Source organism: Perca flavescens, chromosome 18 (genome assembly GCF_004354835.1).
Source record: "Perca flavescens isolate YP-PL-M2 chromosome 18, PFLA_1.0, whole genome shotgun sequence".
NCBI classification, from domain to species: Eukaryota; Metazoa; Chordata; class Actinopteri; order Perciformes; family Percidae; genus Perca; species Perca flavescens.
Genome location: NC_041348.1, coordinates 15,060,554 through 15,087,737, shown reverse-complemented (window position 1 = coordinate 15,087,737; position 27,184 = coordinate 15,060,554). Strand labels below are relative to the sequence as shown.

General features: G+C 40.2%; 2 protein-coding genes across 4 annotated transcripts in view; both read right to left on the bottom strand.

The window, feature by feature from the left end:
• Positions 1 to 1,377: 1,377 nt before the first annotated feature.
• Positions 1,378 to 13,370, bottom strand: rnf217 (ring finger protein 217). Its single transcript, XM_028605227.1, has 7 exons — positions 12,137 to 13,370; positions 6,967 to 7,188; positions 6,653 to 6,817; positions 5,578 to 5,675; positions 5,379 to 5,482; positions 3,379 to 3,450; positions 1,378 to 2,635 (listed from the first exon to the last, which is right to left on the bottom strand). The coding sequence occupies exons 1-7, from the start codon at positions 13,124 to 13,126 to the stop codon at positions 2,556 to 2,558; spliced, it is 1,731 nt and encodes a 576-aa protein (XP_028461028.1). The 5' UTR covers positions 13,127 to 13,370; the 3' UTR covers positions 1,378 to 2,555.
• Positions 13,371 to 18,799: 5,429 nt separating this feature from the next.
• The window catches only part of nkain2 (sodium/potassium transporting ATPase interacting 2), an 88,126-nt gene continuing 79,741 nt past the window's right edge, over positions 18,800 to 27,184 (bottom strand). For 2 of the 3 annotated variants that reach the window (XM_028605052.1, XM_028605054.1), the window contains exons 6-7: positions 26,148 to 26,229; positions 18,800 to 22,111 (exon numbers count right to left, since the gene is read on the bottom strand). In XM_028605052.1, coding sequence (XP_028460853.1) covers positions 22,102 to 22,111; positions 26,148 to 26,229 — 92 coding nt within the window. In that variant the 3' untranslated portion in view covers positions 18,800 to 22,101. Of the gene's footprint in view, positions 22,112 to 26,143; positions 26,230 to 27,184 lie in introns of those variants that run through there. The other variant, XM_028605053.1, reaches the window with a different exon arrangement.

Here is a 27,184-nt window from a genome sequence, read left to right as displayed (position 1 = left end):
TGTACTTGACCGCAGCGTGCATCGCAGTTAGCCCTGTGTAATTCTCACATATCAGAGGCTCAAAAGCATCCAGCTTGGATGATTTTTTTTTTTTTTGTGGCTGAAGAGCAGCCACAGTTCCAGTGGATGTGCACCCGTGTTGGAAACTAAGGACTGACAGCAGGGAGGGGAGGATCGAGGGATAAGTGAAGGACAGCAAGCTGACTGCTGCCAGGTGATGAACTTTAAAGCTCTCGAAAATCTCCCGTTTCCTGGCAGCACTCCGCGTGTCTGCTTTCTTGCAACATGCGCCAGTGTGGATGAGTTAAGTATGTGTGCGTCGAAAGCCACTATGTCACTATCCAAAGTCTCGAGCAGACAGACGTCCTCTTATCACTGCACAAATCCAAACTGCATCAATTCTTAAACACCTTGAAAACCTGATCACCTAATAATTAACATCCAAATGTAATCTACCACATTCAGTGCACAGCAGCCTGACGATAACTTCTGAACTAATTTTCTTTAAAAAAAAAAAAGCAAACGCAACTTACGCAAACCGCCACCCAGTTGCAATAATAAGTTCAGTCATTTTTAATTCTAAGCAGCTTTCAACTATCTAATGCATATTCCTATAATCCTACAGAGCCTCTAAATCTATTTCTTTATGCAGACTCCACTACACACTGGCAGCATCACCTCCCAACACTGCTGCAACAAGCAACCCCAAAAAACTCTAACAAAGGAGGACGGGGTCAACTGTCTGTCCTGCCACATTCAGCGTTTTGTTTTGGCACAATTGCCACAGCAGCAGCAATTATTTTATTTTTTTGATGATGCAGATACTGGCGTACAGTAATGGGCAAGGCAGAGACGAGGGTATGTGAGCCACCGTCCAGCCAGGGCAGAGACCCAAGGAAAGTGCGGGAGAAAGGAAAAGATGGGAGGAGGAGTTGATGGAGAACCACAACAGAAAACAATGGTGGCTTGCTAAAATTCCGCTTTCCAATATTTCTTTAAAAGGTCCCATGGCATGAAAATTTCCCTTTATGAGGTTTTTTTAACATTAATATTTGTTCCCCCAGCCTGCCTATGGTCCCCCAGTGTCTAGAAATGGTGATAGGTGTAAACCGAGCCCTGGGTATCCTGCTCTGCCTTTAAGAAAATGAAAGCTCAGATGGGCCGATCTGGAATCTTGCTCCTTATGAGGTCATAAGGAGCAAGGTTACCTCCCCTTTCTCGGCTTTGCCCGCCCAGAGATTTTGGCCCCCTCTCTCCTCCTCAATAGCTACAGACACAGAAATGGCACATACTAAGGAAAGCTCATTGTGGGACTGGCTCTAGTGGCTGTAATTCTGCACCAAGGCTGAATTTCGGGAAAGAGACTTCAGATACAGTATTAGGGGACCACTAAGGTCTATATAAAAGCATCCAAAGAGCACCATGTCATGGGACCTTTAAGCGGTCAGTGGGCTTAATATTTGTTGCAAACAGGACACCTTTTTTTTTTTTTAAGCTAAGGTTGGTGTGGCATTTGAAACTAGGTGTCACTCTTAGGGTGGGGACACAGGACCCAATTTTCACTCTGTCTAGCAAAAGCTTGAGGCAGAGTCAAGGTTATTCAGGAAAGCCAAGAATAGTAACGTGTCATCCTTCCATCCGTCCAAATTAAGTCCTTTCATATTATTTTGAATAGTGTGTGCTTGTCAAAGACTCCAAATGTCCACATTTTTTATGAAGATTGCACAAATCCAATGATAGCTTTGTTGCATCCGTGAGAACTCATTTTTTCCATCATGGCTTGGTCCTGAATTCAGTTTCCATCTTGCACTTTTGACAATTGACTGAAGAAGCGATTGCAAAAGTTCAACAAGAAGATTAAATTTCCTCACATTTCTCTATTATTCGTCTGTGAGGTCCTCCTCCCCTTTTCCAGCAGTCAGCGTTTATCAAGTCGAGTTGTATCCACCACTGTCAAACCTTTAGAAAAAAAGCTTTCATCCACAATATTCAACAGTATGTCATATCAGGCTAACGGACGGGCTCCAAGCTAATGTTTGTCAAATGTACACTGCTGAAACTTCCTGTATTGTGCCCGGGACAAAAGGTGGCCAGCAAGAAAGTTCAATGCTGTTAAATTTAGTGGAGATTTAAGGGGATTGCAACACATGTTGACCATCATCTTAAGAGAACTCAGTTTAAATTAGCATTTTCTTTTCCTTTCCTTTCTTACTTGAATATCCAGCATTTCTTTTGCAGTAGCGGTCCACTGAAATACAAATATTCTGCGTGATGAAGTATGATTATCCAGGCCTTACTTCATATGTTTATATACTTCCTTCCATCTTAAAAAGTCCATTCACCATTGTTAATTGTGTGATGTTCCTCTCAGACTTTTGCAATGACTCAGGCTGGCGTGTTCATCCCTGAGGAGATGCAGGCTTTGTCTTTTAAGCAGTGTGTGTGTGTGTGTGTGTGTGTGTGTGTGTGTGTGTGTGTGTGTGTGTGTGTGTGTGTGTGTGTGTGTGTGTGTGTGTGTGTGTGTGTGTGTGGTCTAGATGCAGTGCAGGTTGCAGTCAGATCCACCGTCCGGAGCCCTGTGTGCGCTGCTTCTTCCTCCTCTTACACACATAGTAGACCGGGAAAACTACCAAACCTGCAGACAGGGAAGGTGGTTGTAGAGATGAAGTGGAAGAGAGGAGAAAGATGGATTTAAACCTTGTTTCAATTGATACTAATTTGAATTAACTATTAATTAATGTACAATGTAAATCTTTGAATTATCTGTTAATGTCGAGGTCTGATGAGTTTTCTATATGGATTTGATTATTCTATCTGATAGCAAACTGCCTACATATTTGGCATACTGTATGTGTATGTTAATTAGGCTGAAAAAGACAGCAGCAGCACAGCACTGATTCTAATAACGATGACAATAAATGTGATTCTTCCATTATGGCATGTTAGCCCGCAGCGGATCATCTGTCAGACGCACAGACATGGGAAAGAGATTAACACTAATTACAGTTCAGCCGAGGCATCAATAGTTCACATCCCTGTCTGAAGGAGTGCTCACAGAGTGCAGCTGGATGATTTTACTAGTAAATGTAGTTTCAGGAAATAAAAGTTAGTCACCCAGAGAGTGATAATTTGGATCTAAAGCTTTGGCAGTTTACTTCTCTTTATAAAACTGAGAATGACTGACATGCATGCTAATATAAAGTTTGTGGCATGATTATGTTTGTCATTTTTGCATACAGAGTGGACCTGCTTTGCTGTGTGGAAGAAAATATCTGTAATATAGTCAAACCATTTAGCTGATTTCAGGTTGCCGCTCTCGCTGGAGCTTCACCCTGATTTGTTTGTGCATGTGTGTGTTCATGTGTATAATTGTGTTACCTATCACCAGTGCGAAAGCTCCGAGCACCATGACCAACAAAATGACCACTGGAGCTATCAGCACCTTAGTGGCTGCAGAGAAAAACAAAGAAACAAAAAGGGAAAGACAGAGAGAGAGAGCAGAATAATAATCATTCATAATGAATAAATGTTTCTTTCAGATGGAATAGAAAATGCATGATTCAAAATGAACGTGTTGTTTTGTTTAAATTTTGTTTAAATTTTAATGAATTGCTGCAAGAAAATTGTAGATCAGACATCAGAAATGCCCCTTCAATTGTGATATTCAAAGCCAGGCTCAAAACTCATCTTTTTACATTCCTTTAGGCCTTCCCGGTATCTTAATTGTCTTATCCTGCTACGTTTGTAATTAAGTGTTTGTCTTTCGATGTACTTTTTAGCCTAAATCACTGATTTGTACGTGTTTTATTTTATTTTTCTTATTTTATTTTATTACCCTGTGGCTAATGCGCTATGTACAGCACTTTGGTCAGCGCAAGCTGTTTTTAAATGTGCTATAGAAATAAACTTTACTTACTTACTTACTAGATGTTTGGCCACAAGTGCAACAATCTAACTGAGGAGGATGCTGAATGCTGAGCAGGTTTTAGGGAAAATTCTCCCATCCACATTAAGGCGCCGCTTATTACGTGCAAAATCTGTGCCACTAACAATCCATGGCATGAAGACAGCGGCGAGAGCTGTAATGGCTAAGTGGTTCTTGTTAAGGGACAAATTAGCTCTCAGTTCAACAGGCACCCTGCTGATGTAAACTAGCTGTAGCTGTCATGGAGAGCAGAGTCAAACAAATCTATCAGAGTTCAGCTTCCTGGAAGCTTGCTGCTGGTACATACATTTAATAACTGGGAATGAGGATTACAACTAACAAACTCTGATATTTGATGCTTTCACACTTCATCATAAAGCGTTCCTCATTGGTGTCTCGCAAGTACAGAGTTAAATATGGAAGTGTTCATTGCTGTTGTCACAAGGAGGAAATTATTGTCTGTCACAGAGAAGTTGGGCTGGCCGGCAATCATGCAAGGCAGCAACAATGCATTTTGACTTAAGGTTTTTATCCATTGGATGACAAGAAAAAACTATTCCACTGCTATTTCCATTACTTTCTCTAATCTACGATGATAATCCACAGCAGAGTGCAACATGGTAGCTCTGATGTATTTTGGGTCAGGAATTCACTTACCAAAGTAGAATTACAGAAAATAAAGCAGGGTGGGGGAATGTGGGTACAGCAGAAAGTTTAACAGTTTATTGCCAAATAACTCATAGAATCCCAAATACGTAGCTGTCAAACTGGGTAGCTTCAAAGTGTGAATATGACATGTCATTTTGCGAATATGCAGCTGTATTAATGTAAAACCCAATATTCCTGACTATGTGCTTGGAAAAACAAGTGTACGGCCATGCTAGCATCTCTTTGAGAGGCTGTACTTAGGCATAGTGGTTCTTTAAGCTAAATGCTAACGTCAGCATTCTACAATGCTCACAGAGACAATGCTAACACGCTGATGTTTAGCAGGTATAATGTTTACAATTTTTATTCACCAGCTTAGTTTAGCGTGTTCACATACTAACATTTACTAAATAGCAATAAACACAGAGTACAGCTGAGGCTCATGGGAATATCATTAGTTTTGCAGGTATTTGGTCATAAACCAAAGTATTGGACCAATTCAAAATTTGATCCGATAGTGGACTGGCACTAGAGTAAAAGTCAGAGGATCACCAAAGATATCAAAGGATTCATCGTCTCGGCACAATCAATATGAGACGTCAGTTTGGACCGAAATGGTGAACCAACTGAGCATAATTGCCACACACACACACACACACACACACACACACACACACACACACACACACACACACACACACACACACACACACACACACACACACACACACACACACACACACACACACACACACACACACACAAACAAACAAACAAACAAACAAACAAACAAACAAACACTTACCACAGACAGACCCTCTAATTAGCCGTCTCAGATGAGGTTTATCAGGTAGATAGCGAAACTTGCATCCAAACACACTGAGGTTGGATGTATGGTCCCCGAAAAACCTGACGACAGGAAGTTTAAGATTAAATCAGATAATAACATCGAAAAGGTGGAAAAGGCAGTCAGATAAAAAAGAAAAGAAATCAAAGATTCCAACCTTAGGTGTCGGTAGCGCTCTCCACAGCGGTAACAGAAGTTAGTGTTACACTGCGTACATGTCATATGGTCACATCCCTCTGTACGCTGAATATGGATCTACAGAAGTAGATGAGGCAAGAGCAAGATGGGAGGGGTGAAAAGGGAGATCTTTACAGTATGCTACATGCATTATCAGAAGTTTCACTCTTTCTGCTTGGGGCCCAATTTGAATACATCATTACATTCTCCTTTCAGACTCAAGATCAGCTCCGTTTATTGTAAAAAGGGTACAATTTCCCAGTCTTAGCAGCACTAAAATGCAACACTCTCAATTTAAAATGGAAACCAGAAGCATCTGGTTCAGCATCTATTGAACTGCACTGCAATATGCATGCAGCGGTAAACTTAATGGATCTTTGCTATTTGGCTGCTGTAGCAGTAAGTAGTCTTACTATAAACTGTGCATTAAGTTCAGCTGCTCTCAGCCTCTTTTCCAGCGAAACACGGCATGACACCAATTTGCTGGTGTCACAGTCAAACACGATCCTCTTTCCCTGCTTCCAGAGCAAAAATTCAGAGGCATCAGTGCGATGAAAACAGATGGAAAGTGTTTGCTGCTGCGAGCAAACAGTTCCCACAAACCGGTAATTAGCTTAATCTATGTCTTCCTATAGTCATCTTCTGACAGTCAAATTAGATATTGTGTAGACTAACTTGCTCCTATGAGACCGGGCTTGTTTTATGACTGTGAGAGAGATGCCAGTGAGTCTACCATATTTGGTTTTGTGCAGCAGAAAGACATCATTACTTTTTTAATATGTTCACTATTTATGCATCTCTGTCCTGCTGTTCCACATTCACTTTAAATCGGAGCGTCCGTCTACTTCTCTACAGCTCCCCATCCGTCATCTGTTCTTGCTCTCATGCTTCTTAGCCTTCATTGATTTATTCATCTACCTTGATTCGATCCTCCATCAGTCAACTCTCTTTCCATTAACCCACACCCAACAGCAGTCCTCTGGCCGTGTTGTTCTACAGCAAAAAAAAAAAAAAAAAAAAAAAAAATACGGTATCATACTAACTTGTATCCTTACCTTACACTGTGGACATTTCTGGGCGTTTCTTTGCCCGTGCTCTATGACACTAGCCCAGCTTCGAAGCAACTTGTCTCCTTTCCTGTATTCGCGACATTTGACCCCATTGTGCCATGGTGCGTGGCATTTAAAGCACCACACAAACTGGCAATTGCTACACTGGATCTACAGTAGGGACAGAAGACATTCTTACGTTACTTTTAAACTTATATATATCAGCTGTATGTGGAATTTAATTTTCTCTAAATTTCCTTATGTTTTGTAAGTGTTATACAGTATGCAGTTGGAGGTGTGTATTGGAACGGTCATCTTACCTTGTACTTGTGCTCGGAGTGGTTGGAGTGGTTCCCCTTCAGAGAGCTGAACTGACTGCACTGGGGGCATGGTTTGGTGCTCGAGTCTAGCTGACTCAGCTCCAAAAAGTAACGGTATTTTGCTACGTCTTCATTGGCTAAATGGGAAATTACCACTCCCTCCTCCAGGAAGCCACTGCACTCTGGGATTGGACAGCTGATGTAAGATTTGGCTACTCGCACCTGGGAAACATTACAGAAATCTGATTGCAAATGGATTCAAGCACATTGAAGACAAAGAATATATGTTCAAGTATGTGAAAGTAACACTAAAATGTTAATACTGAACATATCTTGTAACATCACCTGCTCCACAACGTGGATCTGTCTATGGTGGGTTTCTCTGTTATTGTGCTGGACTATCAGTACTAAATCTACATGTAGATGTATTCACACCACTGATGGGAAATGGTTAATAATTTACCCAGGGATAGAGGGACTAAAAGGTATATGAATGGAAGGCTGAAGGAGGCTGTGGAGAGAACGGAAGTTAATATGTATCGAAGGACACACAGACACACATTAGTTAGTCCAGACCAAATGCTCGGCAGTCAGTTAAGGCTCTGACACACCAACCCGACGGCCGACCGTGGCAGAAAAGGCGGATCGAGTTGGTCAAAAAAGTGCCTCAGAACACACTGAAGCGACGCCGACTTGAGCGTATGTTCTGCGCCTGCATGAGACGTAATACGTCTCCATAACAGCAGGTGGCGCTAATCTGTATTGCCGTCCAAAAAATGGCTTCTCCCGAATTTCAAAGCCAGACTATAATGGCGGCTCGTTCGGAATACAATCTTGTATTTTACGAAAATAGTTCACCGAAACGTGTTTCTGAAAACATTTTAAGTGAGAAATAGGCCATGCAGTTGCTGAATCTGTCTTCATTTCAGATTAACAAAGGTCAGTTTAAAAGATTTTTGTCAGATTTTGAGGAGGCGTTAGTCACGCTCACGCTGGCCGATTCAAGTCAAGTCAAATCGGCCCAAATGAAGGTCGACGGCTCCTCCGACTGACGACGGCACGGAACACACCGAACAGACTCGAGTAACTGACCTCGCCAGACTGTCCGACGGACGATTATTGGTTGGTGTGTCCGCGCCTTTATACTGAGTGGACCTTTTCCATACGAGTTAGTCTATACAGTCTGGCCACGGAGTCAAACACTAACTAACCTTAACATCACAGACATTTACAGAGCCACAGGGGAAACGGACACTTTTAAAAAAATATATTATTATATTATATATATAAAATTTAAACCTACTCATCTGTTACATATCACATTGTAGTACTGTATCTCAACTAGGATAAAAAAGGGAGGATTGATAGGTTGGATATTTCAGCCTACATGTTTCAAATGTATTTTATATCTTGTATGTAGTGTACTACACAAAAAGTTTAGTTTGGGGACAACCTTCACCCACAGGAATGTGTAGAATCTATTGGAGCCAGGAATGTGGGAATCTATTAGGAGCGCGTGCCATAAAAAGGTACAGGTTAAGAGTAAACTGTTCCAACTGAAATAGATATCTTAAGCTGTGTAAGCACAAACAGAGTTTAAAAGGTATTCATTTTGATGTACATGTTGGTCACCCTTGAGCAGACATGTCTGTATGCTCATGGTTGTCCCAGTGTCATGAAAGTTTGTTCATTGTGTAAATAAAGCTGCATTTGATTTGTATTTATCGGACTGGTCGTCATCTTTGAGGTCTCCCAACATCATTTCTGAGTCATCTGAAAACTTTCAAAGAAGTCAAAATAAACATAACATTTTAAAGCCTGACACAATAATTCACCCCCCTCAGGATTTTTTTTTAATCTGCACACAGGATTGAATTGATGCTCTTACTTTAGGGTGCACTATTTCATAATTTTACTACTCGGTTACAAAAGAACACACATTTTCCGTCATTAAGCTTACACCTGGTTTCATACAAACCAAAGCAATACATGTGTGTGTGTTTAGATCTCATCTAATCTGACCTTGGATACGGTAAGTATCATAGTTTATTTTTCACTATCTAGCTCTCTTTTTTTGTCTTTTTCATCACAGGGCTTCTCTGGTTCCTTCTCTCTCTCTCTGTTCTTCATTTCATATTCAAGTTCTGTCTGTTTCTCCCCACATGCCAGTGAGACCAGATGTACTGACACCCGATACAGCATTTTGTGAGAGAGACTGTGTGTGAAAAGACAGAAAGCAAAGAAAAGATAGTGTTGCACCCAACATCCCTTACACCACGAAAACACACACACACACACACACACAAAATCATAAATATGTATTTCTGAAGGGCATTAGAGCTGATGTGTGTGTGTAGTATTGTTGCCACAACGCTAACACTGTGGTGACCACTTCCAGACAGGATGTACAGGTTAAGACTGTTGCCACTCTATCGGTCTCTCAGATACATGTGTCACCGTGTTTGGTGTTTTGAAATGTGGGGGCGAAACATAAACCAAAATAAAGCATGCATGATCAAGTAAGCTTACAATGGGTATATTGGCGTCCCAGGACAGTGGTGACTGTAAGCTCAGTCAAAGCTAAAATTAGTACTATGTAGTGGCAGTATGCAGTGACAATATAGTTAGCCTTGTGTAAGGTTTGTGCACATTGTGGTGTTCTCTTCAGCAGTGACTCCTAACTAGGAGTATGTGTGCCCTGAGGTGTCCATCCGCTAAACTCAGCTAAAAATAGAAACAATGACTTGATTTAAAATATATCGTCATATTTATGATAAGGACAAAAAAGCAACAGAAAAATAAGATAGGTAGGATAGGAAATAGGATGATAAATCAATATGATGCAGGCTTTTACTACATATCCAGTAAGCTGCTCATCAACCCGAGTCCGTTGTAACACCTAAACACCACATGTTGCAATTGAGAGTGTTTTAAAAACAGTTAGCAAGTGAGCAGAGTTGAAATAATTAGCTAAACGTAATAGACAAACAGCCTCTTTCACTCCAAATGCAAACTCATAAAATAAATAGTGTTAAATAACATCCGATTTATAATGCATGCATAAAACCATATTTGGAACATGAAGGGTGGTGCCAGTGAAGGGGTACTTGAGCTCATCTGATAGGCCTATGATGTAGAAAAGCTCATTTTTCCAGAGAATCTAAACACATGATGTGTTAAGGCACAACAAATTCTAGATTGTCAGCTATATATTCCTATTTATAACTTTTTAAAATAAGCCCAACACTATTGCCTTAATTTGAGGAGGCAAGTTCATAAATTACTGGTTAAATCCCTGGCACAACAACATGGTTAGTAGGGCTGGGACACAATGCTTTTGTCCCTATTCGATTCTTTCATGATACATGGGTACCAATTTGATTTGTATTGCGATTTTCATTTATTGCGATTCTAGAAGTATTGCGATTCTATAGTATTGGAGTATTGCGATTTTCTTTTCCTTTTAACAAAATCAAAAGTGGAACACTACACTTCTAGAGACAATATATCATGAGACATTTATTTCCTTTGTAAAGAAGTACATAACATGTATTTTCTGCATTTTCTGCTTTCGGGCGGTTTTGCTGAAAATTGATAGGATGTAGAACTTCGCCATCGGCTGTACCCTTTAAACAGAAAATATTTAGCCATATTGATTCTAGGGGAAAGAAATCCATTTTAAAAATTGCCACACAAAAAAAACATCACAATACATACGATTTTAGATTTTTTTTTCGCAGCCCAGATGCCTGCAATTTCTAACCAAGTGCCCAGGGGCAAGGTACCGACCCCTTATCTTTGACCACATACTCAGATATCTCTGACATAATGCTTAGTGTACCTACTGATAACAAATAACAGTAGGCATTGTTTGTTAAAAAAGGTTTGCAGTACATTGACAGAAAGAAATTCCACCTACACAGGATAGTTTACATGACCCTGATCTCATTCTCAGTGTGCTTATCAGAGAGTCTGCTTGACTCTGTGTTTGTGTGATTACTCATGTCTTGTTATCAAAGCAAGATAACTGCAGATAAAAAGTAGTCTAGATGACTGATAAAAACTGTTTTACCTAAACAGATTAAAGCAGATTGTAGTAACAGTAGCAAAAACCTGAGATTGTAACTTCTTCCCAACTCATAAAATTAGTAACAGGGACAGCATATGTGAATATTAAAAACTGGGATATGATCAGAGGAGGGTACAATTTAATGAACAAGGCACTTAAAGACAAATCCATTCCTGAAACACTAGAGCTCTGTTAGGGAGCAGCGATTGGCAATGTGCCTTTCATTGCTGAGTCCTTATTTTCATGGAAGCTACACTGAATTAAAGGAGGTAAATCTTGTATCCATCTAATATTCAGTTCTTTGATTTATAAATGTAAATTGTCATAAGAATCAATGAACAGGAATCTCTTACTAAACATGCATTGTAGCCACAAGATAATGTTGTGCCCCTATTGTGACCTATTTTGGCTGAGTTAAAGAATGACTTTATTATGATGCTGCTCCTCTGTGTATACTAAAACACACTGCCGGGATGCTCAACATATTTTCTGGCATCAACAAAAGGCATTTGGGAAGTGAAGGAAACAATGTAGAAGAACGATGAGATAAGTTGAAGCACACACGTTTGCTTTGTTCGAGTGTAACTAAACTAATAATGCGCAACATAATATAAGTAGTTTATCTGATGGCGAAATCCTCCTTCAATAGATGAGTATGAAAGAAGGGAATTCTGCAGAATAAGCCCAAAGGCGCACAATGTAAGATTTTGTGTGCAAAATGTGTCAGTGACCCAGATTCACAAAACACAGAGACCTGCAGATGCTGGCCTGTGACCTTTTAGTAACAATTTCATGAAATGTTCTTAAATTACAACAGAGAGTCCATTTAGGCCCTTAATCAAAACATGGGGGGACATATTGTTCAATGCCAGCTGCAGATATTTTCTTGGAGTAAATAAGTAAACATAAGAATTAAAAAGTGTGACAGAAAGGATTGATCTTGTGTGTGTGTGTGTGTGTGTGTGTGTGTGTGTGTGTGTGTGTGTGTGTGTGTGTGTGTGTGTTGACTGGCCCAGCAATGCCTGGTTCTGGGACAGGCTCTGTGACACCCTGCTGCACTAAACCATTTTTTTTCTTTTGCTCACCCTCCCTCCTACTAACCTGAGAGCTGACGTAGAGTTTCAGACACTCATCGCACACGGCCTTCCTGCAGCAGGGCAGGGGTGCGATGGTTTTCTCTTCCAGGCACACCCGGCAACTCTGCATCGTAGTCCCTGCACCGGCCTGTTCCATGGACAACGGGTGGGTCATGTCCCAGAAAGGATCCACCAGGTCGTCCAATGTGTACAGAGCCGGTTCGGGACTCGAGCCTGCTTCCTGTTCTGTCTCCAAGTCCATTTTTGATGCGTCAGATGTGACCGTTTCATCGTCTGTGATTACAACGTCTTTTCTGTCGTTAGCGATGCAGTACACAGTGCAGTAGACGTGTTCTTTAGTGTTCAAAGACTCGTCTAAAGCGACTGTGTTGCTGTCACTGTCTCGTTTACGATGGCGCTGACCAGCAACGTTAACGGTTACAAATTCAACTCTTTGTACAACCGAAGTCAAGTCGTTCAAAGTTGGTTCGTTTTTAGTACCCGCTTCGCCCGTTTCAGGCTCCGACTTTTTACATTCGCCACGTTCAGTTCCATAACCGTTATAAACGTGGTTATTAACATTTCCATCGCGATGTTGTTCGTGCTCCGCGCCGCGCTGCATCCGGCTGTTTGTATTAAGACACAGAGAGGAAGATTTTGAAACCCCGAAATTCCTCCTCAAAATCTCGACAGCGCTCGCCCTCCTCCTCCTCTCTCCTCCTCCGCCGTTGCAGTTGTTATTGTTGTTGCCCTTCGCATCCTTCTCCTCCTCGCTGCTCCTGTCCTCCGAGTCCCGCTCACCTCCGTCCAGGGATAACCGCGAGTTTGATCTGGTGACACGACGGCTCAAATCTCTGACCGAGTGCTCAACTTTGCTGTCCGTGAAGGAAGTTTCTTCCGGCAGGTTACGGGACAACTTCACCCTCTCCTCCTCGAAACCGCTGATAAAACTCGGCATTTTACAGGCGTCGGCTATCGGTCTGTCATCTTCCATCCCCGATATGGCTCTCCCCATTTAGTGAGCGGTTCTCTCCCGGACGGACCTCGGCCTGTCTACCTCTTCTGCAACTCCACTACCAAAACAAAACAAAGCAGGCAGCTTGCTCGGTGCTTCCGGGGTCTCGTCGTCAGCATGTAGGAGAGCAGCGATAGGCCGATGGGAAAGCCTAGTGGCGAAGAGCAGCCCTGGCAGATGGGCAGATTGGCGCAAGCAAATATCAGAGCAAATAAGGCCGGTTACACACTGCAGGGGTGGCGGGAGCGTGGCGTTTCTGTTGCGTGTCAGCTGCGTGGATTTTGTCTGTCTTTACACACCAGAAACGTGTCTGACGCGGCGCTGCTGCTGCTAGCCTTGTCTGGACACATGGATGTTTCCCATTGATAAAATGAAATACCATGTTAAACATAAATATATACTGATTTGATTTCAGCAAAGACAACGTCCGCAGTATTGACGGCAAAATAGGATACAGAATATTTCGTTTTGTATTGACAGGTGCAATATTAGAAAATCGATTAAAATAAATTACATTCATATAGGCCTATCTGCATTTATATCAAAACCTAGAGGCATTCAAACATCAACATGTCATTTGTTAATATGTATTTGTGTCTAAATGACATATAAACATATTCTATTCTATTTTGCCTGGAAACGCTTCCAACACGCTCGCGTCTCGCGTGAAAAATAGGCGTCGGTTCTATTTCTAGCAGACGCGCGTCTCACGCCGGCAGTGTGTAAGCTCTAACCTGTTAACATGGGAGCCGAAATATAAAGGGACACGCCACGCGGCTGACACGCTCGTGTTACGCGTCCAGTGTGTAACCGGCCTAAGGCTGGCCAAAGCGGACAATTACACCGGGCTACCAGAACTACAGGCCCCCCAGATCTTCCAGCTTCACTGTGAAGAGTTTTATTAAAAATATTTTTGGCAATATCGACTGAAAATGTAAAATGGATCATGCGTTATCACCTAATCTTGAAGTCCTCGTGTTAGAGCCCCTGTGTCTAAAACATCTATACTTTTAAGACCTGAATTGTTTCAGTTTTGTTTAAATATGTTGCATATCCCTACGTTAAAGTGTTAATCATATTATCACAACCAGCATAGAAAACTGTGCATCCTGCCCTGAGAGTATAAAGAACAGGGGTGGCACCTCATTTTTGCCCATGTATAATAGCCTGGTCATGCTGGTAGCAAAATGTTCATATTATCTGTTATCAAGGGTGAGATACGTGTCCAAGGCTGTACAGTAGTCTACTGTCTGCTGTTTGGAGCTCACTAGTCGTTTTACAACCTAGGCCTACCGTAAGAGCAGCTTTATAAATTATTTCAATTACAGGTCCAGGTGTACTCAAATATTCAGAAGCAAGGACACGACTGAATCAAAATACAATCCAACTTTGGTTTAATTACTTACCTTTAATCTCTGTGGACAAACTAGTGCAGTGCCTGTTCAAAACACTTGGCCTCCAGTATTGCTGCTTGTAGCTTTCTCCAGAACTACTGCACTCCTAAATAACTGACCGAAGGCCTCCAATGCAACTCAACTGTGTACTTCTACTTCATAAAAAACATTGTACTACTACGTTTACCTAACAATGAAATTCCACTGGTTACATTTGAAATTAAAATTTGACTCACAAAATATCGCAAATAAAATATAATACATTATTATTCATTAAACTATCTAGAATTATAATAAGAGTTAAAAGCTCCACCTTGAACAGACATTAAGTCAATTTAAGTATATTGTGCTGATATAATGCCTCCATTAAGATTACACTAGCCTAAATAAACTTTTACATTTTATTTTGCAGGTTAAAAGTGTACAAATTTGTCAAAACACTAAGCCAACGTCCACTCACTAACAGTTATCATCGAGATGGCTCAGCTGTCATCACGTGACCTAACATGAATAGAGCCATGACATCTCTATGACAACTGAACAAACTTTATCTCCTGACGAAGACCGTGAGGATGCGGTTGAAAGCTGTGGAGAAAGCTAGTAAGTGGATTTTGATTAGGATTGTTTTGTCAAACTACTATTTCCGAGGTCAAGAGTGAACCTCCATGCTCAAGTAGAACATTTCACATACACACACCTAACTTTAAAACAAAAAACAAGTCGCAATTATAACACTCATCATCAAGTGTAGATTGTGCAAATCTCATGTCTAGATACAATTCTCAAATGTTGCTGCTTTTGCTTTTCTTGCCAATATATTTTCTCACAGCAGATATTTTGACTTGTCATAGCATGAAATGCACAGGTGAAACAAACTTCATTAACAATGGCTCAGTTCCATCATGTTTCCCAGTAAGCCATGACAGTGAGCAGTGCCAGTTTTAGAACGGCAGCTCTGACTGGTGTCACAGCCAGGGCCTGATTGTGGCGGCTTCACATCAACAAAACCATCCTTGTTATTATGTTGTATATGGTGGTATACTTGACAGGAGCAAAACCTTTCAGTCAGAAGTTTGAATGCACTTTATGTCTGCATTTACATCCATTACTGCTCTATAGGTGTGTGTATTTTAATGTGGCAGACTTTATGTCCAAGACATATTTCCCTAGGAACAAATAAAGTAATCTTGAAGACTACTTGACATTATTAGTGGTAGTCATATGGTACTTCAAGGCTACATATAGTTTTTTGAAAAGTTGTAGACCTATTACTTTTCAATACACACACACACACACACACCACACAATTCTAAATTGCCCATAGAGTATTTAATTTCAATTCCGACAGGAAAGGTGACACTTGAACAAATAAGAATGAAAGTCATTTGGACGGACACATTTTTAGTTCAGCGCTGTTGGCACAACTTTCAAATAAACCTAACTGGGGCGCCTGTAAAATGGGTTGTTAGCTCCATAACAATTCCTCATTAATGCCATAGGGTGCAAGCCACACGGTAATTAGTTTGCTTGTCCTGGCTGTACCCAAGTGGTTGTAGTGGAGAATACCAACAGTGTTAAAAAGCCTTTACAAGTGTGAGTCATCTGCTGATTACATAAAGCCAGAAACCCAATTTTCTGAATGTGCTGTTCCACATTTAACAGGTCAAAAAGTGGGGACGCTCTGCAGGCTAAAAATAAATATTTAAAGTGCTTCCAATCTTGAGCATTAACTCCATCTTAAACTCAGCCCAATGCATCAAAATCCCTTTCACTCAAGAGGTTTTTATTCTTAATTGGGTAGATGTTTCCTGATTTACTTTAACAACGTTATTCTCAGGGATTTAAACACTGCATTTACCTTTGAGCGCTAGATGAGAATACCACCCACCATACCCCTCCTTCCTCGGCAAAGGAACAATAGGGCTTTCTGGCAACAACTCTCTGTGTGTGTGTGTGTGTGTGTGTGTGTGTTTGTGTGTGTGTAAAATAAGGAGATGGAGATGTACTATATCATGACTGGTCAGGATGTGCAATGATGTTGCCCTCAGCTGTCTTTTTGGATCCTGTTTCAACAGGTTTAGCTTTTCAGTCACTTTAGGACATGCATTTTCTTTCTTTACTTCAGAACTTAAGATGCTGGAAAACACTTGGCAAACACAACAAAGCACTTGGACAACAAAGACAAACCCAAAACCTAAAAAAAAATAACTCAGTCTGTGAATACGGTGTCATTCACATGCATAATGTAGCAAATGTAAATTAGTTGAGGTCACAGAAAGTACAAAGAAATGACTGAAAGGTGTCAGAGAAGAGAGGACACAATAAAGACTTTCTTTCTCCATTGTCTACTTTATTCCCAACTGTCTAGTTTATGTACAGTCAGTCACCTGTGTGAAAACTACCATAAAAAGAGGAGTTAAACCAACATAGATGATTCTAGTCAGTGGTGAACATTAACAAATCAACCCAGAGCCACAGAGAAGTTTGGATATTTCCACTGGCAGTTAGTGACATGTTCCTGCATTGATGTACTGACAGTGAATAGTTACTTAATTTATTATGATTTCTCCTCTAGCATAATTGTTTCTGCTGTGACAGTCCAATGTCCCTTAATTTAACGTTACAATTAAGGGAAATAAAGTTTTACACAATTTGTAGGAATAAGATAAATTGTAGGAACAAAATACATTTTAGTTTATTCTCTATGATAAGCAGTTGTCTACTACTTATAAATAAACTGATCTAATCTGTGAAGTACCTCAGGGTTCTGTCCTGGGTCCTACACATTTCTCTTGCATGATATTCCTAACCCTTTACTTTTTTGCCCTTTACAGCTGTATTTCCTTATTAAACTAATTGTGCAAGCACCAATGACAATACTTGATGACGCAGAAAACTTATTTTCTCAAATTAAATAATTAAATAAGTGATGGGATCCTACATGAACACAAAATATTCTGCCAAATATAGCACCATTGTGTTTGTTTCAACTGAGAGATTTCTCTCTGTGCTGATTCCTGTCATTCCAATCAGAATTTAGCAACATTTGAATCAAAACATGATGACAGTTAGGTTGGCTGCTTGTTTCCAGGCCACTAGCCATGTTTCCATAGTCTGGCTATCACCAGACCAAGCTCAATCTTTTAAGATTGAACATTAGTCTGGGGAGTCTGTATTTTCTACTGCACACAAGGCATGATCAACGGGCATAGTTCAAATGACTCTGTACGCAATGGGATAGTCCTTCAACCAATCAGATCAACGATCTGGATGACGTAGCACCGACAGCTGCATCAATGGGTTGCTGCACTACGGTGGCCGCTATGTTGAATGTAAACAAAAAACTGCTTGGTCGTTTCTCTATCGTCATCGTGCTAAACCCACCAATAGCGCACCAGGTGGATAAGCCGGTTTGTGATTGGTCCCTGCAAAATTGTAACGGAAGGAGGATAAATAAATGTACAGGTTTCCAGCCTCAGCTGCAGCGCGAAATCAAATCGCCGGCAGATCGGGCTGGGTTTACCCAGTCTAATGTTTCCATTCAATTGTCAAGTGAATTTTAAGCAAACTTTTGAAATGTCACAAAAAAGAAATGCGAATTAGGCATGTTTCCATGTGGAGCGAATAAACTAGTGTAAGTTCGTCAAAAGTTAAACACAATAAATAATGGCTAAAGATATGTGTTTTTCTTTTCAAACCTTAACTTTGAATGTTGCTTATTTAGACACACATATTTAAGAACATAGAGAAATAATTAAATTTGAAACCAAGTTTTCAGGGGCTTTAAAATGTTGAACCCTTCAACATATTTACCAGAATGAAACAAAGCTAAAATGCTGCATTTTGCTTATCAAATCAAAATGTAACCAAACACAGGATATATGTCTTTCCCTATTATTCATACATTTACTCAGCACCATGTTACAGTAATAACTATAACTTTTTACGCTTGCCACAACTTTAAAGCTTCAAAATGGAGAAGTTACATTTAAGGAGAGCTTTGTAACTCTTAATACAGATTCAGAACTTTACAATAGCTTGACTGACTGTTTATTGATGCCATTTAACAAATGGCTCGCCTCCTGCTTCTTCTGCAAATGTTCAACTCTTTATGTACAGATCTTAGATCTACAGACAAAAAGCTCTATTGACTGTTCCAATGTCTACATGTGATAAAGCAACTGTGAATTATTTAAACATATATTATTATTACTGTTGATAATCAATTTGTGATGAGTTCTTCAATTTTCTTCAGTTTCATTTGTGTTGAAGTCATGGCTTTTCAGGTTCTGGGTTAAGTGTTCAGTTCACCATGACACAGAAAAGTACAATGTAATGCAGTACAAAGTTCCACATGTGGAACACACACACACACACACACACACACACACACACACACACACACACACACACACACACACATTATATAGCTGAAATCCTCTCTTATATCTGCCAGGTAGGCGTTTAGGTTGGTATTGGTTCCACAGTGCCAGGTGATAGTGACTTGATCAAATCCATTAAAGACAACAAATAAACAATAAACAAATTAATGAATTAATTCACTTTCAGTTCAAATTCAAAACTAATGACACAAGCAACTATCTTTTTCAATTAAGCTTCTAAATACTGTTTATGTGACCCTTTTCACAGCATTAGTTCCTGATTTGAATTTTGCAACAAGACACTTCATCAACAGTCATTTCATTTATTAAAAAGCAACGGGTGGTGTTGGTTGACAATTCAAATATAAATTAATATTGTAAAGTTAATTATGTGCTGAAGTGAAAGTGAATTTTCAGCCCTGACAGAATGGTTAATGACAGACTATTGTGCAACTAATTCCCTTTCCTCCATTTCTCCTCTTACGCTCTCATTTCAAAATACACTGTACAATTAGAAGAAATAAAACATAGTAGTCCCACTTGTACACAACATAATACATTAGTAGTCAACTAGAAAAAACAGTAAACACGGCCACGGGATTAAAAAACGTCTAGAAGTTCAAAGTTACATTTCATCGTTTACATTGTAGTAGCTATTTTATCTCCTTTACTCTGCAGACATTTTAGTGTTATTTATAGAAAAATCACAAAGTTCACATTTAGGACTCTTTGATGAGAGTTGAGGGATATTCAACAGACCAAACAGTTCCCATTTTAAGTAGCTAGTTAGTCACACGCAGCATGAGAATAAATACGCAACAGTTTGGAAACACCTCATGCAAACACATAAACTGTTGTTTCTGTCCTCCAGAGTCGGTGGAGCCTCACGGCACGGGGCAGCGACTCTGAACGTAACCCACAGAGTTTTGTTACAAAACATGAAGTGCTGAGCAGAGGGGGGTGGACTTTGTAGTTTGTAGAGTGGAATAGTCCATCCTTACGTCAATGTTTCCACCCAGAAATGTTCCTTGGTTGACGGAGAAGGCATCAAAGTTTTGGTCCAGTGATTGCAACACAAATGCAACATGTTTAGTTACATTTCCAGAAGGAATCAGTTGATTTTTCTCAGCGGAATAAAAGAGAAAACCTGCTAGCCGCATGGAATGCAAATGTGAAGGTTTTGATTTGTGATATCCTCGCTATTTCTTTTGACATGGGAACCCAAGAAAAGTGAACCTGAGACCCATTAGTTTTGGTCCCAGTCTGTGGCTTTCAGAAACCAGGCTCTACAGATGTCCATGTGGTGATACAGTTGGCACTTTCAACATTAAAATGTGAGTGGTGAGGTGAAGAGAGGGAGCTGCTACGACTCTGGCATCCCTCTGGTACAATTCTTTGTCCTCGTTAGTCTGCAGGCGAGGATGAACACGTGCAGTGTCTTCGGAGATTCAGCCTCTGTCGTTTTGTTTCTCCTTCTTTCACCAATCTTTGTCATCCACCAGTTAGTTTAGAAATGCAATATATCAATCAAAACCATGAATAATTAATCAAATAATTTAACTTAGATGTGTCTCTGTTCCCACATGATGACAGGCATTTTTCATCTTTTTGTCACATTGTTTATGATACAAAAGAAATGCCAATACATGAGGAGGTTTAGGCCACTCTGACTGTGATTGTCATTTCTGTAAAAGGTGTGTGTTTTCTTTTTATGTAAGCATTGCCTGTGGAAGATTTGGAACTATTTCTGGTATGAGGAAGAGGTACTGCAGATTAGGCTGATTGGGCACTTAATTGAGCCAACAGCCTTTTTTTTAATTATTATTCAGACAAAAAAAAGGGGGAAAAAACTTGCCTGCCGAAAGAGATGGGTGAGTGTCGACGGAGCTTGGCATGGAGAGCTACAAAAGGACTGAGGTGGAAGGGAAACTGTTGCCTGACCTCAATCCCTCTTCTGGGGTTGTTTTCTTTGTCATGTTCTGTCTCTATCTACCTCTACCGGCCTGTCTTGGATGGAAGACAAAATATTTAGACAGCAAGAGACCAAAAGACACATCTGGAACAACTGTCCTGTTGGTATTACCGGTAATATGGCAGAAAAACCCCATGGCCTTTGGGATGCTGCAGCTATACGTTAAGTCTCCTGTCTGTTTCCCAGTCTGCCTGTCTGAGTTTCTATTGTAAACATTAAGATTCACATTAGTAGTAAAAACGTTAATACATCTGTTGTGTGTATGTGTGTATGCACTGCTTAATGCCTTCGTATTTGAATGTGTGTGTTTCCTATACACATGCACATATGGAATAAAAGTGTATAACTCTACACATCGCACTGTTGCTTGACATTCAACGTTTCTGATGAAACAACAGAAGAAAATGTGCAGCATGTTATGATGACTTGTATCGAGCTCCCATCTTTGGAGCAACAAGAAACCAAATGCACCAAAAAGTAACCTTAGAAAAAAGAAGAAGATGTGTGACATTCCTATATCGGTAGTCTTGTTAGTAGATGCTTGGTCAGTCTGGTTGGAAGTCCAGTGTCTGATGTGTCAGGCACAAAGAGCAAAAAGTTCCAGAGATGGTGAAACAGTATACGTGGAGGATGTTTCTCTGGGTTGTTTTTTCTTCAACTCTTTGGTCAGGCATATGTGCTCTTGTCTGCAGCAGCTTGAGGGCTGCATGTTAACATCACTCTGACAGCAGAACACCATGAGTTCTCCTTGGAAGCCTGAAGAAACACGTCTGTAATTCACCAATGGGCCTCTCTAGATCCCTTTGGTTTCTTTCACAACGCAGATACCCAACATCACAAGAGGATGCAAATCATTGGCTCTTGATCGCGTAACAAAAAATGCAGTTGCTGTTGAAGCTGCCTGTACTGGTGTTGCACATGTGTCCTGCAGTTACAGTGTTCAACCACACAAGGCCAGTGTTTAATCAGGAACAGACCTAACTCCATTAAAAACAGCAGACAGGCAGACCAGGGAAGCAATCTGACCAAGGACTGGAAGGGGGAGGCGGCAGCGGGGGGGCGGAGGGGGATTTGTAGGTTGAAATGCAGAATATCTTAGTGTCTTCTGTATCCTGTCTACTTGTCTTTGTCTTGGTTGTTGTTTATTAAAAGACAGTTGGAGTAGTAAAAACAGGAGGTTAAGCAGTGGCGATTGGTAAGGCAGTGCTTCTCGAGTAGCTCCTGGGTTTACTTTGACCTGAATGAAGAGAAGGGTAGAGCAGAGGGTTACACAAAAGAGTGACTGAATCCATTTCACTGTGTTGCTTAAGTATAGATTTGAAGGTAAATGTTTACGCGAACCTCTTAAACTGCAACTGTGTGAGGTACAGTATAATTGGGGACAGTAAAGATTAAGAGGTTTCTGATTAAATGCTTGGCGATGCATTTGTGTGGTATCGTTCCTGATAAAGTAATTCACTCTGGCAAATAAGTTGAACAACATAATGTTTAACGAGGACATCAAAAGCACTTGTCCTTTGTATTTTATAAAAGATAATACTGCCAGAGACAGACTGATACTTTCCCCCAAACTATTACAGGAAGGACAAAAACTGGAAAAGCAAGATAAAATGCTGTTTGATTGCTTGCCAACGAAATCAATATAATCATTGACACAATGTAAATAACAGTGCTTTAAAATGAGACTATGTAACATTTACGATAAGAAATAGCACATCTTCCTTTTTCCAAATAAAATTTATGATTCATTAAATGCACCTTTGCTTAATTCGAACACTCAGGCGTTTTGCTGCAGCCGTATGACCGGTAGCTTCTGGTGGCTAATGGTAGCAAACGTTCGGGTAAATATTGATGGATAACAGACTTTATAACTCTTCTCTACTTGTGACACTGTTACAATACCATAGCATTTTAGCTAAATGCTAAAGAGAGTTGTTGTTCAGCATTTAGCATTGCCCCTAACTGTCACTTGAGTAAGTGAGTCTCTTTAAGGGAACTATTAGCACAGTTCTAACATACCTTTACCAAATACACTTCCTGGATAGATGTTCCAGCACTGATACCAATTTACCCCGAATTTCAGATATGTTTGGATTCATTTTCTCCATTGACATTTAATAATATAATATCTTTTGAGCTCTAAACAAAACTAACTGGCTACATGTTCAACCAACAGCTTAATCATGAGAGCAGAACAACACATGCAGAAATAAAACATTTGATAGAATTGCATATGTAGCCCTGGCGTAAATCTGAGGGATTTAAACCGGTTACTTTATGTATAAATTATGTTTAAGAAAGAAAAATGTTATTAACGCAATTTAACTGAAAGCATTTTAGTTTTAAAAGAGAAATAAAAAGGTGTTAACTGAGAGCTTAAACACTTTAGTTTTGAATTATACATTACTTAGTAAGATTTAAAAAAATTTGAAGTTAATATACACGTTCTAAATGGTTTCAAAGTTTAACCGTGGTGTAAACTGAATAATATAGTCCGCATCCGCCGTTAAACAAGCAACTGAAGAAGAAGAAGAACTGAATAATATTTACACGTATTGGGCCTTTATTTTGAAGTGTTTTATTGATTAGTCAGTTTAGTTGTCAGTCAGTGTCGTGTGTGGTGAATGGTTGAAAGTGAGGAAGTGAATGTGTGAGGGAGGGGTTTTTTGTTTTTTTGTTTTTTGTTTTTCTGGGAAGAGGAATACGAAAAAGGGCAGACGAGAGGAAGTAGCTGACGGAGAGAGAACGGAAAAAGTCCAGAGGAGTAAAAAGAAAAGACGGAGAGACATTGAGAACCATTGAGAGACACAAGAGTGGCGAGGACGGAGAGCTGGACACTACGGCACTGCACTTGTTTGGCAGCCGTTTGTGAAGCAAACTTTGTTCGAGTGTTCACGGCTAACGCTGGAGCTAACGGCGGGGAGTGCTGATTCAGAGGAGGACTGCGTGTTTCTGCTGAGGAGGACTCTGCTGCCGCTGGTGGATGTTTTTTCATTCTCGTTTTGGAACTGTGTTTTTTGGACTGGACGCTGACTGTAAGTTGGATTTCTGTGTGCTTGTTTCACCGAAGATAACGTTCTGTCGGACGCCACTCAAGCGAGCTACTATCAGGCCTGCCACGTGTTGTTTTTCTCTCCCTCTGTGTGTGCGTGTATGTGTGCGAGTGTGGTACCACCTTAGCTAGTAGGATTTGAGTAAGTTAGCCAGACCTTGACACTACTGTAAGGGTGTGATTTGTGTTAGATATATTTTGTGTTTATTATTTAATATGACTGCTGACTATTATTTGTACTCTTAAGTTGTCGTCCAGTAATATATAATAGTTTTTTTTTTTTTTTGTAAAGAGTTGCCTGGGGTCAGTTATTTTAATATAGTGCAAAATGAAATAAACTGCATGGGTAACAGGCGTATATACTAACCCAAAATAGGTAAACCTTCATGGTAGCTACTTTGAGGAAACGAACCCAAACACCTCATCATTCCCGTCTAAAGTCAGTTATTGCAGTTTAGGCATTATATGGGGGTTGGGGTGTTACACATATATTGTTTTGTTGGGGAAAAAGAAGAATAAGACCTTCACGGTCAGAACTTAATATTTCTGTTTGTAGTTTTATTTTGAGATGTTATGATGTGTTTGGGATCATGCTTAACTATACTCCCAGTTGAATACACATGGCGAAACATGCTTTTGAAGGTCAACAATAAATTGATCTCTTTTTTTTTTTTTCTATGTAAAGAAGTGCTAATTTCAACAATATTCTGGAGGCGGTAATTGTTGTGAAGTTATTTTGTGTGTGGTGTGTGTGTGTGTGTGTGGTGTGGTGGTGGTGGGGGTTCCATTGGGACGATACAGCTGATGCTTTTTTTATTGGTCCTTCTGGCCAGAGCCAATAAACACCAAAGTGAAGGGACAACAGCTGGGGAACAATGATAGCATATTGATAATGTTTGTGCGAGTGTGTGTGCATATATGTGTGTGTCTATATGTGTGTGTGCATTAATGTACAAGCAAAAGATGTATGTCAGCACATTTACTGTGTGTCTAGATGTTTGTTTGTTTGTATGTATGCAGTATTTGGGTTTGTGTGTGTGTGTTAGTGCCTGCATCTGTGTGTGCACAGATATGTGTATTGATGGTCCAGGGTGTATTGATGTGTATTGATGTGCAGGAGTGTGTGTGTTTGTGTTTGCAGCCATTATCTTGGGGGTCGATGATTTATGATCTGTGTTATGACTTCCACAAGGGACATATAAAACTACAGAATGGCCCTTTATTGCCTTTCTTCTTTGTTTAGTCCTACGTTTCATCCATCACTCTGTTTCTTTTCTCCTCCCCACCCCTCTTTTTCTCTCTATCTACTAGTCTCTCCCCAATCTTGATCTCAATTTCTCCATCTCTCTCTTCCTTCCCTTCTGCAGCTCGCTCTAATTCGCTCCTGCTCTTTTCTCTAATAAAAACAGTTATTGATCACCTGTCTGCTGCACATCAGTGGAATCACCGTTATTTTGTATTGTTGTTTTGTTGCAGGAGTGTAAGCTTTTGCTGTATTGCTTGCCGCTTTCCACAGGACGAAGTGAGACAGCGAGATTGATGCAGGGCTGTCTAAGCCTGGACTCAGACTCATTTTGTGTTATCCTATATTGGCTCTTCGGGGGCCTAAGAATAGCTGAAGATCTCAACGAAACAGGACTCTGTGGTTTGAGTCTCTGGAAATCACCATATAATCTAATGTAGCATGCGACGATACAAAATAAAAGCATCCAAAGCAATATTTAAATCCATTTAATCACACAAAAACGATGCTCAGAAGGGTGCCCTGTTCAGTCAATGTGGGTAAAACAGCTTATTATGAAACACAGCTTCAGCAATAACGACTTCAAGACTTTCACCACATACCCCACATTTATTTGCCAAGTGTGAGGAGAGTGATAAAAAGTGCTACGACAGTGATAACTGATGAGACCTTGGGCTAATAAATGATAAGCCCTTATGCTGATACAGCGAGAATGTGCTTATATCATCCTCGCTGCAGAACTCTAGATTTCTAACACAGATAATAAATTTGTCCCTAAACACTGTTTGCTGTTGATATTGGGTGGGATTTAAGTGTATGGAGAGTATTTGAGGAATGAAAACTGGATTTCTGGCAAACATTTCGCACAATATATGCAATCTTATGGTCATCTTTAAGACTAATATTATGGGTATGTGATAAAAAAAAAAATATTTGTAGAAATATGTGTATACATAGACGGAATATAACCATACTTACATGTACATGGGCTGTAGCTGAAGGTGGGAGGTCTTCTGAGGCCCCTGGTAACCGTACGAGTCAAACCCTCCTATAAAATCAACTGTACACAAACAAACACCAATTAGAGAAAGCGTATGCCTCTGTGGTTATTAATTGGGAACATCCCACCACAGATGATTCATTGCATTAAGCCTTTCGACACCTACGGAGGTATCAGCAGAACATTTTGTACCAGAACAACCACCTCAATCGCTGCTGCTCTGAGCGCTCATCAGGGTTGTAGGCAATGAAACGGCTTCGAGCAAAAACCTGGCCTCAACTGCATGAGAATCATGATGCAAATCTAATTCTATTTTTAGGAGGAAGACTAAGACTTAAGCAGCGATATATTTATGCCTCGAGAATACTCCTAACTCCTAAATTATCTAGGATGGCTCCACAGATTCCCAGGCCGAGGAGCTGCCAGCAGGTGGTTGCTTTCCTCAGACTGAAGCAGAGAGCCTGGACCTTTGAAGAGAAGAAGCCATGATATTTTTTTCACTTTGATGTTGTAGAGCTCATAAAAGGGTACTTCCTTGCCTTGATCAGCAGCGTACTCTTATTTATTGACTGAGGTTTTTATAACATCAAGTACAATGTGGAATTTGGCTGTCACTGCAGAGATGAAAGTGGCTTTAAGTATACCTTAAGCCTGCATGAAGCAGGGATGCAAGTCCAAACATGATATGGGAGCCAAACACAAATGGGCAGTTACACTAATTAATTTGCTTCTGCCAACTAACCATAAATAACACCCATGAATATGTATGAAACTGTTGTGTATTTACATTGCTACACCTCATGATGATAAGTATAGTGAATATAATGCTGTAACTTTCCTTTTAGAGGAATCGTTGGTCTGTACACATAATATAAATCTACAGCCTACCAGCTACTGGGTTAGCTTAGCACAAAGACTGGAAACAGGTGGAAACAGCAAGACTGGCTCTATGCAAACATTATGTTTTTTTATGTTGCCTACCTATACCTCTAAAGCTCACTGATTAAGTAAAGGT